The 14,702-nt window shown below is 51.0% G+C and overlaps 1 protein-coding gene across 1 annotated transcript; it reads left to right on the forward strand.

The window, feature by feature from the left end:
- The first annotated feature begins 1,999 nt into the window (after positions 1–1,999).
- Positions 2,000–4,179, forward strand: Hand1 (heart and neural crest derivatives expressed 1). Its single transcript, XM_052759888.1, has 2 exons — positions 2,000–2,545; positions 4,075–4,179. The coding sequence occupies exons 1-2, from the start codon at positions 2,003–2,005 to the stop codon at positions 4,177–4,179; spliced, it is 648 nt and encodes a 215-aa protein (XP_052615848.1). The 5' UTR covers positions 2,000–2,002.
- The last annotated feature ends 10,523 nt before the right edge of the window (positions 4,180–14,702 follow it).

Raw genomic sequence — 14,702 nt, forward strand, 5'->3', positions numbered from 1 at the left:
ACCGATGCCCACAAACTCCTGCACGGCCAGCCGGCCGGCCGGGGCCCACAGCCCCGCCAGCTCCCACAGGTGGAACCCTGGCGCTCAGACCCCAGCGACTGTCTGAGCTTGCATCCATGCCCTGAGGATGGAACAAACGTATTCTCACATTTACACAGACACGCAGAATCTCAATACACACGCGTTCCTAGGCTTTTACACATGAGGGCCTGTCATCCGCTGGGTCCACGACCTGCTCCACATTCGTTTTTACTTATCCATTTGCTACTGGGCCTCACATTCCCGTCTGCACACTGTGGCCTTTCTCCCACTGTCCCTGTCTGGTAATTGTCTTACTCACAGGATGGGCCTCAGTAAGCAACTTCTGAGTGACTGGATTAAAAGCGAATTAAAAAGAAATTGACATAACCTCATTTTCCCCTTAACTCACACTTGAAAAAGGGGCACGTTTTCCCCGCAACCCACCCAGGAGCAAGACTAGAAAGGTTGATGAGGTTGGAAGGGTCCTAGGGACAGGGAACTTAATGGAAAAAAGACCCAGAATCCCCGACTTGAAGCTTATATCCTGGTCTCCCAGGTTATTATCAACCCTTGGAAAGTCATCTCTTTTTAGAATCCCAGCTCGGAAAAATGCCCTAGGCCGGAGAGGAGCCGCACAAGGCTGTACAACAGGTAGACCATGCCTCAGCCTGTGGGTGTGAAGTGGCCTGGGCCGGTTTCTCCGTGGACAGCAGGGGTGAGGGGCTGGTTTCCCACAATGTCAGCTCCAGTGGAGGTATCTTTATTGGATCAAACATTCTCATGCGGGTGGTGAGCCGGATGGAGGAGTAAGGAGCCCAGCAGTCGCCGGCTCCTAGCTCTACGTGCGAATCTGCGGAAGACACTGGGGAGTCCTGCCACAGAGATGCCTCGGGGCCAAGGCGCCGCCAGGCTGCCTCGCCACCAGCTCGGCCTGCTGGCGTTTACACCCGAATCAGGCGCCTGAGAGGCGAGAGAGGAGCAAAGATCAGCCACTGCCTCCACCCCCAACCCCCAACCCCGGAACAAACCGGTCGGTGCCCAGGAGCTGGAAGCCCTCTCTCTTTCCTGCCCTCCTTCCACCACCGCCTCTGGAAGGCTCCTCTGGGAGTCAGCAGCTGGGCGAGAACTGGACCACCGAGAACCACCTTGTGCGGCAGTAGCTCCAGGTCCAGCCCGAAGCAGAGGACCTAAGGGCGGGGCTGGAGGTGTTAAGGCCTAGCCTACTTTCCTGCTGCGCCCAGTGGCCTTCAGGCTCCCACGAAGAGCAGCGAGCGTCCTTAAGAGTTCGGGTTCGGGAATGCTTAATATCCTATTCTGAATTTCAGGCCTAAAAACAAGGGCGAGTTTTGCTCTGGTCCTCAGTCCCTATCTGTGAAATCAAATGTATGTGTGTGTGTGTGTGTGTGTGTGTGTGTGTGTGTGTGTGTGTGTGTGTGTTGGTGAGGCTCTCTTTTCGAGGGATGATTCTAGAATCCTTTCCTTGGATCCATGAGGAAAGGGTGGTAGCTTCAGCACAGGGCGTGTGCAGGCCTGGCCTCAAGTTCGCAGCCCCCGCCCTCCCAGGAGGGGAACTAGGAGAGGGGAGGGTCATAGGCGGGGCCGGTTCTCAGTCCCTGTGGTCAGCCTAGAATAGTGTGGCGCTTGCCGAGCATAAAACTTGGGACCGCCACCCCCTTTCCTCCTCCTGCCATTGGCTCCAGCTAGAGGTTGACATCAAAGCCGAGGCCTTAAATAAGCAGGATCCTGATGGCAAGTCCGCAGAAGGGTTAAACGGGTCTCTGGAAACCCACACCCTCTCCCTCTCTGCCTACAGAAACCCTGAAGAAGCCAGCAGGTCCCGCGTATCATCTCTAGCCTTGCTCAGAACTCCTCCAAAACCCAGCCAGTTCGCGGCCCCGGGAGCCCACGGGTGGCCCGGTTCTGTGGGGCGCATGGGGCGGCGCTAATTGAGCTGGCGGCGCAGGCCAGGAGCCTCTCCAACATGAACCTCGTGGGTAGCTACGCACACCATCACCACCATCACCACCCACACCCGGCGCACCCCATGCTCCACGAACCCTTCCTCTTTGGTCCGGCCTCCCGCTGCCACCCGGAGCGGCCTTACTTCCAGAGCTGGCTGCTGAGCCCCGCTGATGCTGCCCCGGATTTCTCTGCCGGCGGGCCACCACCTACCACCGCGGTAGCGGCGGCTGCCTATGGTCCCGATGTCAGGCCGGGTCAGAGCCCAGGTCGGCTGGAGGCACTCGGAGGCCGCCTGCCCAGACGAAAAGGCTCAGGACCCAAGAAGGAGCGGAGGCGCACCGAGAGCATTAACAGCGCATTCGCGGAGCTGCGGGAGTGCATCCCCAATGTGCCCGCGGACACCAAGCTCTCCAAGATCAAGACTCTGCGCCTGGCCACCAGCTACATCGCCTACTTGATGGATGTGCTGGCCAAGGATGCACAAGCGGGTGACCCCGAGGCCTTCAAGGCTGAACTCAAAAAGGCGGATGGCGGCCGGGAGAGCAAGCGGAAAAGGGAGTTGGTGAGTCGCGGGGCTTGTAAGCTCCAGCCAAAGGTGCGAGCTGGGTTAAGAGCAGGCCTGCAAACAGCCGGAAAGCTGTGTTGTTCTGGGTGCGATTTTGAAAGGCTGGGGAGAGTTCTGAGACTGTCATAGTCTGTCATTGTGTGCACGGAAGGGAGGTAGAGTCACAATTAAATTCAGTCATAACTGAGTGAACGCAGAATCTTGCTTTTTAAAGGTGATCTTAGGATGAATTGAAAAACCTTGAACCCCCCCCCCCAAGCTGCGTGTGTAATATATTTTGTTTTAAATTTGAAGTTCTGCGCCTTCTCTTGGCTCCCCTGGAAGCCAGGTTGAGAATGAAAGTAGGAAATGACGTAAATGTAGGAGTACGTAAATTTCGTACTCATGTATGAGATTCTCCAAAAATTTTTTAAAGTAAAAGAAATGGAAGTAGGGGCTCCCTACTTTAATTTGCTTTAATTTAAAGCGCAACCAATTAGCGCTTTCCAAGGAGTTTACTGGAGAGGCTTATCTACTGCCATCGTTCTACTAACTGGAGAAACAGAGGCTCACTGGAGGAATCGGGGAGAAGCAGGATAAAAAGTCAGTTTTTCAACGCTGGGTCCAGTCTGCTTCACTGGCTGCTGGGAGTGGTGGGTTAGGCGACCTCAAAGGCTTTGCATTCAAGAAGCAGAAGGGGCTTTGGCCTTTGAGCTAGCCTCCGGTCAGCCTGTCTGGGTCTTCTCCAGTTTGGGTGATCTTCCTTCTCAGGGCAGTGGGACTTCTGGCCGCCCGAGTTCCTTCAGTTTGGTAGGCTCAGGCCCAGGCACATTAGAACGGACTGGGGAGCTTTGCAGGTTTTTATCTGACCCTCAGGGCCTGTGGCGAAGCAGGGATAGCTTACCTGGAGCCACCGGAAAGACAGACTTCCAGCCTCAGCTGCCTGAGGCCTGGGCTGCCAGAGATGCGGGCTGACAGAGCCGAGGAGCACCTTGTTGGTAGCGAGGGCCAGTCTTGACCCTGGTAGGGCACTGCCTCTTGCAAGTAGCACCACCCTGGGTTCCTGCTAGGAGGGCTGGGCAGAAGGACTGTGGAGGCCAGGCCAGTTCTTTCCTCCCTGCATAGTGAGGGAGGCTTCCGGCACCCGGTACTAGCACCCAACTGTGCATCCCAGCCCAGATACACAGGCTGAAAACCTGGAACAAGTTATACACCAAGTGGATTACCATTCCCACCCTCCCACACCAGTCCCCTGAGATGCTTGCTCTCTCTGCCCCCAAGACGCCTTTAAAAAAAAAGTCAGCTTCCCCAAACTTCCCCAAACCTTCCCAAGTTGTTCAGACCATCCGGGATCCTAGAAATTTAGAGCATAAAGGCAGATTTATGATCCTGATTGTCTGCTTCACAAACAGACTTCTGTCACTTATTTAAAGACGCCCAGTTACTGCTCCCGACACGTTCCCCTCCAAGCCGGGGAGACCGAACTGAGTAACTTAAACCTGACTTTCTTGCTTTTTTGTTTGTTTTTTGTTTGTGTCCGTTGGCAGCCTCAGCACGAAGGCTTTCCTCCTGCCCTGGGGCCAGGCGAGAAGAGGATTAAAGGACGCACCGGCTGGCCTCAGCAAGTCTGGGCGCTGGAGCTAAATCAGTGAGACCAGGCCGGCGCCGAGGACCCGGCTGCGGCTAGCCCACCTAGCCACCCGCGGAGGAGAAGGACGCAGCGGCCAAGGCCGGCCTCCGGGTTCCCGCGGTTTGCGCGCGCGCCTCGCCCTGTCTCTGCGAAGCGCCGACGGGTCGGCTGCTGCAACTACCCACTAGGATCGCACGTGCAATGTCATTTGAATTTGTTAATACAGTAAGAGAAAGAGAAATTTATATATATGTTCACTTCCCGCCAAGGGCGGCTCTTGGAGGCTCGACGCAAGAAAGGAGGGACTGCCGAAACCCAGGCACCCAAAGACGCACCCTTCCAACTCAACCCCAAAGGCCGTACTCGCGCCTCTCTCTGGCTCGCTCTCTTGTCTCCGGGGCTCTGCGTCAGTACCCCGGACGCCTTCTCGAGTTAAAATGCAATAAGAGTATTCAGTAGTTTCTTGCCAGGAAGACGGACGCTGCCTGGGTCGTTCTTTTCGGAACAGCGGTGTTTTTCCTTTCTTGTCGCTGCACTTCCTATCTAGAGGGAAGGTACTGATTCCCTCCCTCCGGAGCACCTCCGCTTTCCAAGGGAAATGTTTCCCTTTCTTTTCCTCCTTCCCTTCCGTACCTTCTCTTCCCCCCTTCCCTTTTCTTTCTCCATCCTCGTCCCCTTACCCTCTCTTTCCTCTCCTTCTTTCTCCTCCATTTCTTCCCTTTTCTTTCTTCGTTGCCGTATTTTATAACATATTTAAACTACCTATCATGCCTGTTACTCTCAGGTATATATCTCCCTACCCCCACCCTCTTTCTACCTCAAATCCGTGTGACCACTCGCAGCCCCACCCTTTGCCAAAGCAATATCTATGCTCTTGACTTAATAAAAAGTTTTCCGAGAACCTCTCAGGCTTGTGTGGTATTGCTGCCAGCATCCTTCTCTGGTCAACCCTCCCCGTGGTCTCTGGTGCCAGCGCTCTCCCTTCTCCTTTTTTTTTTTTTTTTTTTTTTTTTTTTTTTTTTTTTTTTTTGATAAATACCGAACCAATCTGCAGACCAAACTGAGAGAAAGAGGCAGGCAGAGAATGGAAGGAAGAGCGAAGTTCCGAGAAGGTAACAGCAAGCTCGAGTCACTCGTGGCAATGGGAGGAAGGAAGACGGGGAAAGGAATCAGAAAAGGGGACTTACTTGGTTGGGAATTCCCAGTCTAGCTGGCACACTGGTGTGTGGATTGCGCTTTTGTGGAGGTACAAGGGGTGCTACCACACAAAGGAGCCCCGCCTCTGTGCTGGAGGAGAATGCTGAGCTCATAGACTTCTAGCTCCTACGAGAACCACTCCTTAGAGCCTGGGACTGTACTGGTCCACTTAGCCCAACTCCAAGCACCGCAGGCAGTAAGGACTCTCTCCTACGTAACTGTTATTTTATACATAAATAACCAAGTGTTAATAGTTAAATTGAGGTTTCTCTCTTACAACAGAGCACTTAACAAATACTTTTGAGAGCATGTGTAGTGTATGATTCCCGCGCGTGTGGCCGCAGCCGGGCTGTGTCCCCACATCCGCATCGACCGCTGGTGCATTTGCTTGGGGGCCCGCGGGTGAGTATGGAGCTAAACTGGGGTGCGCTAAGGCAGGCATCTCCGCGTGCAACAGTCCGGCGTGCAAGCAATCGCTTCCCTGCGCGTGAACGCTGCCTAGTGCTGGCTGGCTGGGAACAGCTCCCAGGCCCGCCGGCGCAAACGCAGCTCTGAGTGCGCGTGCTCAGGCCTTGCCTCGCTCCGGCTGCGGACGGACCAGGCGGGAAGGGCGCTGGCGGCCTTTGGCTGTAGCTGGGGCCGAAGACGGAGACCCAGAGCGGACGCCTCCACCCTCCACCGGGCATCGGGGTGAATATGGGGCCCCATTAGTCTCGGCTGTAAACACCGTGACAGGGGCTGCGAGGCCACGCGGGCCGTTCCGGACGCGAAGGAGTTAATAAAAGGTGTTTTATGGGCGCTAGGAAACGGCGGGGGAGGTGTGAGCTTCTCCCTGCCCGCGCCCCCATCCTTTCTTCTTCTTTCCCTCTGCCACCCGCCGCCAGATCAAACAGGCCCGCGCTTTAACTAGACCAACACCTCGGCGTAATGAGCCGGCTGGCGCGCCCCTCCCCCGGCCTCCGAAGCCCCTCGGGGACACGCAGAAAGGAAACCCGAGGCTCGTTATGGTTTTCTTTCCCTTTTGGAAATCCTGGCATGCATGAGGAAATGGAGCAAGGGAGTAAACCTTCCTTAGCCTCGAACCCAGGACTCCAGCTCATCAACTCTCTGGCTATACTTAGGGGTCCGGTTCCCATTTCTATTTTTAGCAGGGTAAAGCATCCTAGGCTCGGGAAGAATGCGCACCCGCGTCCTCTTTCCTTGCAGACCCGGGGTGGAGAGGGTACCTAGCCTGGGTACCTCCTCAGCGCAGCCTGCATAGCCAGGCCTCTTCAGGACATCTGGGTTCAGCTGCCCGAAATCTTTCTTTGGGTAAGAGAGGGGCAGACCTTTAAATGTAGCCTCAGTTGCTTGTGGTCCCATTCCCAGGCCCTGCAGGTGGGGGCCAATGACTCGGGGTTCCTGTTCCGCAAGGCTCAAATACAACCCACCCCTGGTGTGGTAGGGCCCAGCCAGAGAGTGAGGAAGGGACTGGACTGCTGGGCTTTACCACAAAGCAGCCTCAGTCCCCGGGTCCAGCTCTGTCCAGGGCCGCAACTACAGGCTCTCCAGCTTCAGACCTTTTCCAGTCTCCCACCTTGGTAAATATCTTAAGAGTCTGAACCTCTCTACCCATTGTCAGTTCACCTCAAACCAGTGATGGCAGAAGCCATGCTGTTATTATTTTATTAAATATATTATCTCTCAAAAATATATATTTAAGCAACTCAAAAATAAGCACCAGGAATATATCACTAAGAAATGGGGATTACAGGCTTTAAGTGGACCAGAGAGTACCAAACAGCTAAAGACCCGAGGCAGACTACATCAAGACCTAGTTAAAGAAGTCCATCAGGGTATGACTTATCCCTTAGATCAACCGCTGGGATTGACAAAGGAATTCTGGGTATATTAAGAAATGCCTCTCCAGACAACTAAATATTGCCCAAATGATCCTTTCATGTAAAAATAAAGGTCATTCACAGAAAAAAAAAAAAAAGACCACGCATCAAAACATTTACACCACTACTTTTGTTGTTTCGTTTATTTTTGTTTTTGTTTGACACAAGGTCTCACTCTACAGCCCAGGCTGGCCTCAAAAATTGCAATCCTCCTGCTTCAGCTTCCCAAACACTGGGATTACAGACATGAGTCAATAGACCTTGCTTTTTTCCACCTTTGCTTTCAACCCATGGAAACAAAGGCAATTTTTAACTTCCTCTTCCTTTGCTGTATTTGAAAAAAAAATAACCTTTTTTTTATAATGAATAAATATTACTTTTTATATGAAAGCTACAACCTCTCTCCCCTTTGGTTGCCAGCATACTTTCAACACAGTCTATGCTAAGCCTAACTAACACACACTGCGAGTGCCTACCCGGCGCTGAGGACTGCAGTTCTAAACACAGTGACTAAGAGATGGTCCAAATAAGGATCAGAAATCAACATAGCCCAGCAAATATCAGTCTTGAAAGAGTTATAGCTTCCACAATGAATCCATCTTCTCTCCCATTTAAAAACAGCAGCTGAAATTCACAAGGCAGACTCTTCCAACACTTAGCATGCGTTAGTTCATAAAAGCCTGGCTTGCACCGGAGAGGTCAGATGAAGGCAGTCCTGGGCTCAGAGAGGGAAGGATTTCCTTCAAGGTCACATAGACAATAAAAGGCCCTGCTGGCTGGAATCTGAGGAAAGAGATCAGCTTTCCCTCACACCTTGTAACACCTCACCAGTGGGTGCGTGTGAGTGTGCGTATGCGTGTACTTACATATGTAGCCAAATTCAGTTTATTTCATCTGCCTCCCCCTGAAATAAGGTAGAGAAGAGAAGAAGGAAGGGGTTATACATGCAGAGGGGTCTGGGATTCTGACCTCCTCCCAGAACCCTCTCTGCCCGAGGAAGAGGGCAGCTCACACTTCAAGGATCTATCCCTTTTGGAGGTAACGTTCTGACTCCAGGAACCTCCTTTCCAGCATTCTGTGAAGCAGCAGTCGGTTCGTTTGCATGGAATCCTCATTTTCCTTTCCTGCGTTTTCCTACTTCTTAAAGAAAAAAGTATTCATCGTTAGTGCGTGTGTATGGGTGTGTGCAGGTGTGTGCCAGGACTAGAGTGTGGATGTCAGAGGATGTCCTTGTGTGGTCATTTTCTCTTTCCACCTTGGGTTCCAGGGAGCACACTTAGGGGGTCACCTATGGGAGTCTGCAATGCCATCTCACAAGCCTTCTGATTTCACCTCTTTGGGCACAGTTTAGTCCCCAAAGCCTAGAAGGGAGCCAGGCAAGCATGAGGCTTCCTTGGGGGTAGATATGGAGAGCATGGAAGTTACTTGCTCAGGGCCACAGGCCAGGGGAAAGTGTAGTAGGAACAGAGGGCAGCTGTACCTGCTTGGGGCGCAGGGTTCTTTTGGAAAAGGCTAGAACACCTTCCTTCCACAAAACCCACAGTTAAGCTATGGCCTAACTAAATCCTCATAAAAGAAATGACACTTAGAAAAAAAATCAGCTAGCCTCATTTTAAAATGAAAAGTGACTCGGGAGAAAAAAAAATATTCATGTTCTAAAGTGTCTGAAGCCAGCTCTTGATTTCAACCCAATTTGTTTGGGTGAAAAAAGAAAACTTTTTTTTTTCAGCTGAGAGGTTTTACAGCTGAGCTCTCCCAACCCCATAAAAAACACGGTTTATGTGGGAAATAGTGAAAGACTCTTAACTCTAATACACATCGTCTAATGTAAGCAGACACAGGCACTATATAAAGCTCCTGCAGATGTTATTAAAACCAACAGAAATGCACATTTATCCCCACAGAATGGACAATGGGAGGCATCGGACCTCAGCCCAGAAGCCCACATCCACTGTGCAGCTAGTGCTCCAGGCACCCCACCACTGAGGCCCTGAACCTGCGCTCACTCCGCACAGTTCCTCCATTTCATAGAAGGGGAAACGAAGACTCCACAGACAGAGAGGAAGAGCTTGCTCAAATTCAGCGCAGTGTTTCCTTTGTTTACTATCGACTTCTACTCCTAATGTAGAGTCAAGTCACCCGCACCCCCCACCCCCACCGTGTGTGTGTGTGTGTGTGTGTGTGTGTGTGTGTGTGTGTGTGTGTGTGTGTGTGGTGCTGGGGGCAGAACCCAGAGCCTCCTACATGCCAGGGAAGTGCTCTACCGCTGAGCCAGCCCCCCAGCAGCCCAGCTGAACCTCATTTTCCTTATCTACAAAAGGAGAAGAGTCCCCTAAAGCTTTCCTGGGTCCTGTTAGCATAGACTAGATAAGGACAGCGGAGCATTAGCTGTTCTCTGTAGCGAGATGTTTTCATTATTTGATTGAACCTGCCCATAGCCTGGTTAATTACGTTTGTTCACTTACTTTGGGAAAACACAGACTTATTTCTAGCAGGCTTGTTTTTCATCAACTCGCCCAAGGGCACAAGGCCAGAGAGTGAGTTTCAGGGTCAAAGATGTTATACTCCATATGATGAAGGTAAACTGAGGCTCACAGAAGGTAAATGGAGCCTGCACAAGGCTATATAGCATTTGAATAGAGGAAACTGTCTAAGGTAGCACTGTTTAATAGAAACTCTATGCAAACCACAGAGGTGTTCCACATAGTAATTAAAAATTGTGGCTATGGGGGCTGGAGAGATGGCTCAGTGGTTAAGAGCATTGATGGCTCTTCTGAAGGACCCAGGTTCAAGTCCCAGCTCCCACATGGCAGCTCACAACTGTCTGTAACTTCAGTTCCAAGGGATTTGACACCTTCACACAGACATACATGGGGGTAAAACACCAATGCACATTAAAGAAATGTAGCTATATTAAAAATATGAAGAGATAGGTTGGCCAGAAGGTAAAGGTGCTTGCTGCCAAGCTTGAGGACCTGAGTTCTGGGGACTGAAAATTGTCCTTTCCTTTACACATGTGCCCTGACATGTGTGCACCCTCACCACATGTGCACACAATACACAAAATAAATAAATACACACAATTAAAATTTATTTTAAAAATTATTTTAAAATTCAAAAAATTATGTGGATGCATGTTTTGCCTGTATGTATGTCTATGAACCACATGCACTGACTGGTGCCTGAGGAAGCCAGAAAATGATGTCAGACCCTCTGGAGCTAGAGTTACAGATGGTTGGGAGCCACCACGTGGTCGCTGGGAACCAAGCATAGGTCCCCGGAAGCAGCCAGTGCTCTTAACCAATGGGCTGTCGCTCCAGCCTCTGAAACTTTATTTTAAAAAACACTCAAGAAGATTGGGTGTGGTGGTGCATGCCTTTAATCCCAAAATAAGTAAATCTTGAAAGAGAGAGAGAGAGGGAGGAAGAGAGAGAAACTTGTCCAGGAGAGATGGCTCAGTGATTAAAAGCACTTGCTACACCAGAACCACATGGTGGCTCACAACTATCCATAACTCCAGTTTCAGGGATCTGGCACCCTCTTCTGGCCTTCAAGGGCACTGGGCACACATGTAGTGTATATACATACATGCAGCCAAAGCACTCATACACATAAAAATAAAAATAAAGAGCCAATTAACAACAAAGATCTTCAGTGATCATGTCAATAAACCACCACGTTTTTTTTTCTGAATATTTACTGTAATTGATTGATTGATTGTGATTGGATCTCTTGAGTAATCCAGGCTAGCCTTGAACTCTGCGTGTATGGGAGGATGCCTTCAACTTCTGACCTTCTTCTTCCACCCCTTAGGTGCTGGGATTACAGGTGTGTATACACTCAGTTTATAAAGTGCTGGGAATTGAACCCAGGGTCTCATGTATGCTAGGCGAGCACTCTACCAACCAATCTAAGTCTCCAGCTCCTTACTCTGTTTCAGACAGTGGTGTTTAGACTATCTGGACTTGCCTGCTTCTTTAGACTCAGGCGTTTAGTTTTTTTTGCTTTTTTTTTTTTTTTTTGAGACAGGGTCTTGCTGTATAACCTTGGATGATCTGGAACTCATTATGTAGACCAGGTTGGCCTTGTCAGAGAGATCCACCTGCCTCTGCCTCCAGAGTGTTGGGATTAAAGGCGTGTGCCACCGACCTAGGCCAAGAGTTCGATTGTTTACTCAGTGGTATAACTATTAAGTTGCCTAGCTAAGGCTCAGACTCAGATAGCCTGGCTCGTTAGTCTGCAGTGTGAGCCACCAAGTTCCAGGGTATAGAGAGACTCGGGGAGGCAGGAGTTGGGTAGTGTGACATGTCCTGGGAGAGTCTTCCTGGTTCCAGATTGATCTGGCCAATCATCCTCTAGTAGCTCATTCTCTAACATCTAGGATTGGCTGGTCATATCTGTCTTCTTGTCAGGCTCCATTGGATACAAGTGGGTGTTTTGAAGCAGAATACTACATGCTGGGGTCAAGAGAGCAAGGTTTGCTCAGACCCCAAAGTATAGACTCGCAACCACTTTGAGCTGGTTGGGTGAGCTGTGCGCTGTGGAGCAGGCTTCTTAACCATTCTAAGTCAAGAGCTGTCTTTTCATGAAAAGGAAGTAAGATTAGCTTCTGGAGATGGGGCAAAGATCCAGGAAGGGTGAGTCAATGTTTGGAAAACTGCCTGACACAGAGGAGGTACGTGGTGGGTACTGGTCATCAATATGGCTGCTGTGGTGGCTGGGATGGGCAGTTTGGCTTGCTCAGAATCCCCGGGGCATAGCAGAGTCGGGGTAGCAGGTAAGGCTTTCACAGGCCTGAGATTGGTGATGGTGGTGGTGGTGGGGGTGTGTGTGTGTGTGTAGCTAGTGTGGGGTAGAACACTAGGCTGTGTGGCCTTGAGAACTGACCAGCTGCAAATTAAGGCCACGGGGCCAGAGCTCTAACTCCCTTTCAAAGCCTTGTTGGAGGAACTGAAAACGTGTTAGTGGCTGGGGCTGCCACCGACCAAGGAGAGGGCGCCCCCTGGTGGCCAGACTGCTTCCTCCGCTCCATGAGCGCAGGAAAAGCAGCAATGACCCCAAAGCCTTTGGTAGGATAACACAGATCTGGAATCCTTGCGCTAAGTGCCTAGAAGATTCGGGGCACGGAGGGGAGACCCAGCAGGTTCATGGAACCGCAAGTTCTGAGCCTGATGCAAAATCGCCAAGGCAACACAGGGTCTGCAGTCTAAGATCACGTAGGCTTTCTTCCCTGAAGGCACGCGGCAACCAAGTTTATCTGGGCCTCCTTGCTGTGCAAAGTCCAAAATGCAGGGCGTATTTTCTTTGAACCGAGGCTACTGGAAGCCTGGCGGTCCCGCAGCAATCGCCCTGCCTCCTGTTACCATTATGCTGCGCTGGGCTAACGGAAGGCAAGGTGGGTTTCCCACAAGACTAACTACTCCATAATGCTTTCCTCTCTCTGACACTATCAACCTTCCTATTCTCTCTGTGCTGAGGGTTGCACCGTGTATGCAAGAGGTTCACCACAAGATCCTAGGAAACCACTGGATGATAGCTTGTGGTGGGTCTGTGTGACTGTCAGCATATACATCCATGTTCCAGCGTTCTCTCTACTTCCCGGAAGGTGTCTAACAACCATTCCCCTGCTGTCCTCATTACCTTTTCACGTCCAGCTTTGGAAATATCCCTAGACAGAAATATGGATATGACATCAGCAACCAGCAGAAAGACACCCTCAGCTGGAGATGCCACAGCCACCGAGGGGACTGTTCAGGTGGATTCAACCAAGTTCAACCCCATTTCCTTTAGATAAATGCCTGGGGGACTGGGGTCCTGTCAGTCATGGCCTCCCTCAGTTCTGACTCTGGACTGTATCAGGCTCCACCCACCTCTGGCAACTGCTCACTGATGTGGTTAAGAGGGAGCTGTGAGGAGCCCCTTGCTGAGTGGACAACTTCCTCAGCAGCCAAGTCCCCTCCTGTGCTGTGGGATGTTCACTTGAACTGGCAGAGGGTCTGCCTGAGCACAGGTATCCCCCAACTGTTTGCTTAGCTCAGTCTAGACTTTTTGTTGTGATTGTTTCTTAGATAAGGTCTTATTGTAGCCCAGACTGGTCTCAAACTCACTACATAGCCAACTTGAACTTCCAGGAGATCCTCTATACTCAACTTCCAAGTGCTAGGATTACAGGCATGTGCCACCACACACCCAGCTTTAATACAGTCCGGTTTTGCTGGTGGCCACGAGGCCTTGGTTAGCCTTCCTTAGCTGTCTTGGCACAAGCCTTTGGCATTGGCTCAGGCTTCTCCAGGGCTTCAGAGCTCACAGGCACAGCTCTGTCCTCAAGGCAGAGCCAGTGGACTCTGGGACCTTTGCTTTTGTCTTATCACAGCGCTTTCCTGTGACTTGGGACAAGTCATTTGTTATGGTTTGAATATGAACTATGCCCCCGGGGGCTCATTTGGTGAAGAGCTGGTTCAAGAGTTTGGGAGGTGATTATCTCTTGGGCACCGCCCTAGTGGTTACTCCCTTCCCAGACTCACAATACAGTGGCATTGCGGGGAGGCAGGGCCTGGTTGGAGGAAGCAGGTCAGAGGGGTGTGTCTCCTAAAGGTGAGATAAGCACCTTTACCTGATGAGCCCTCTTTAGTTTTATTTTACTTAAATGTTTTCATTACACCAGGTGATGAGAAAGGATGAGATGCAGGCCAAAGGACTCATGAGCACGAAAGGGGATCGAAAGCTATTTTTTTTCTAGTTTCCAGTCCATTGTAGTTTGTTTGTTTGATCATGGTGGATAAGAGAATTCAACTTGCTTCCCCCCCCCCCCCCCCCCCCCCCCCCCCGAGACAGGGTTTCTCTGTGTAGTTTCTGGTGCCTGTCCTGGATCTCGCTCTGTAGACCAGGCTGGCCTCGAACTCAGAGAGATCCGCCTGGCTCTGCCTCCCGAGTGCTGGGATTAAAAGCGTGCGCCACCACCGCCTGGCTGAATTCAACTTTCTGAGTATTGATGTAGCAGGACTCATTTTCAAGTTGCAAAAGGATCCAACACATGTCATTCCTTGGACTCAGTGTCCTAGTTACTTTTCTTGTGATAGGACACCACGACCAAGGCAATTTATAGAAGAAAACATTTATTGGGACTTCCAGTTTCAGAGGGTTGGAGTCCATGGTCATCATTGTGGGGAGCACAGCAGGCAGGCAGGCATGCCACTGGAGCATATTTTTTTTTTTTTTTTTTGAGATGGGGTTTCTCTGTGCAGCCTTGGCTGTCCTGGAACTTGATCTCTAGACCAGGCTGGCCTTGAACTCAGAGATCCATCTACCTCTGCCTCCCTACTGATGAGATTAAAGGCCTGCATCACCACCACCCAGCGAGGGCTCACATCTTGATCCACAAGCACCAGGCAGAGTGAAATGTGAAAGCCCACCCCCAGCAACACACCCCTTCCAACAAGGCCACACCTAATCCTTCCCAAACAGTTCC

The sequence above is a fragment of the Peromyscus californicus genome, unplaced genomic scaffold, assembly GCF_007827085.1.
Source record: "Peromyscus californicus insignis strain IS unplaced genomic scaffold, ASM782708v3 Scaffold_3__1_contigs__length_106647218, whole genome shotgun sequence".
NCBI lineage: Eukaryota > Metazoa > Chordata > Mammalia > Rodentia > Cricetidae > Peromyscus > Peromyscus californicus.

Coding starts and splice junctions, on each gene's coding strand:
- Hand1 (XM_052759888.1), top strand. CDS start 2,003: ATGAACCTCGTGGGTAGCTACGCACACCATCACCACCATCACCACCCA. Junction 2,546..4,074: donor GCAAGCGGAAAAGGGAGTTG/GTGAGTCGCGGG, acceptor GTCCGTTGGCAG/CCTCAGCACGAAGGCTTTCC.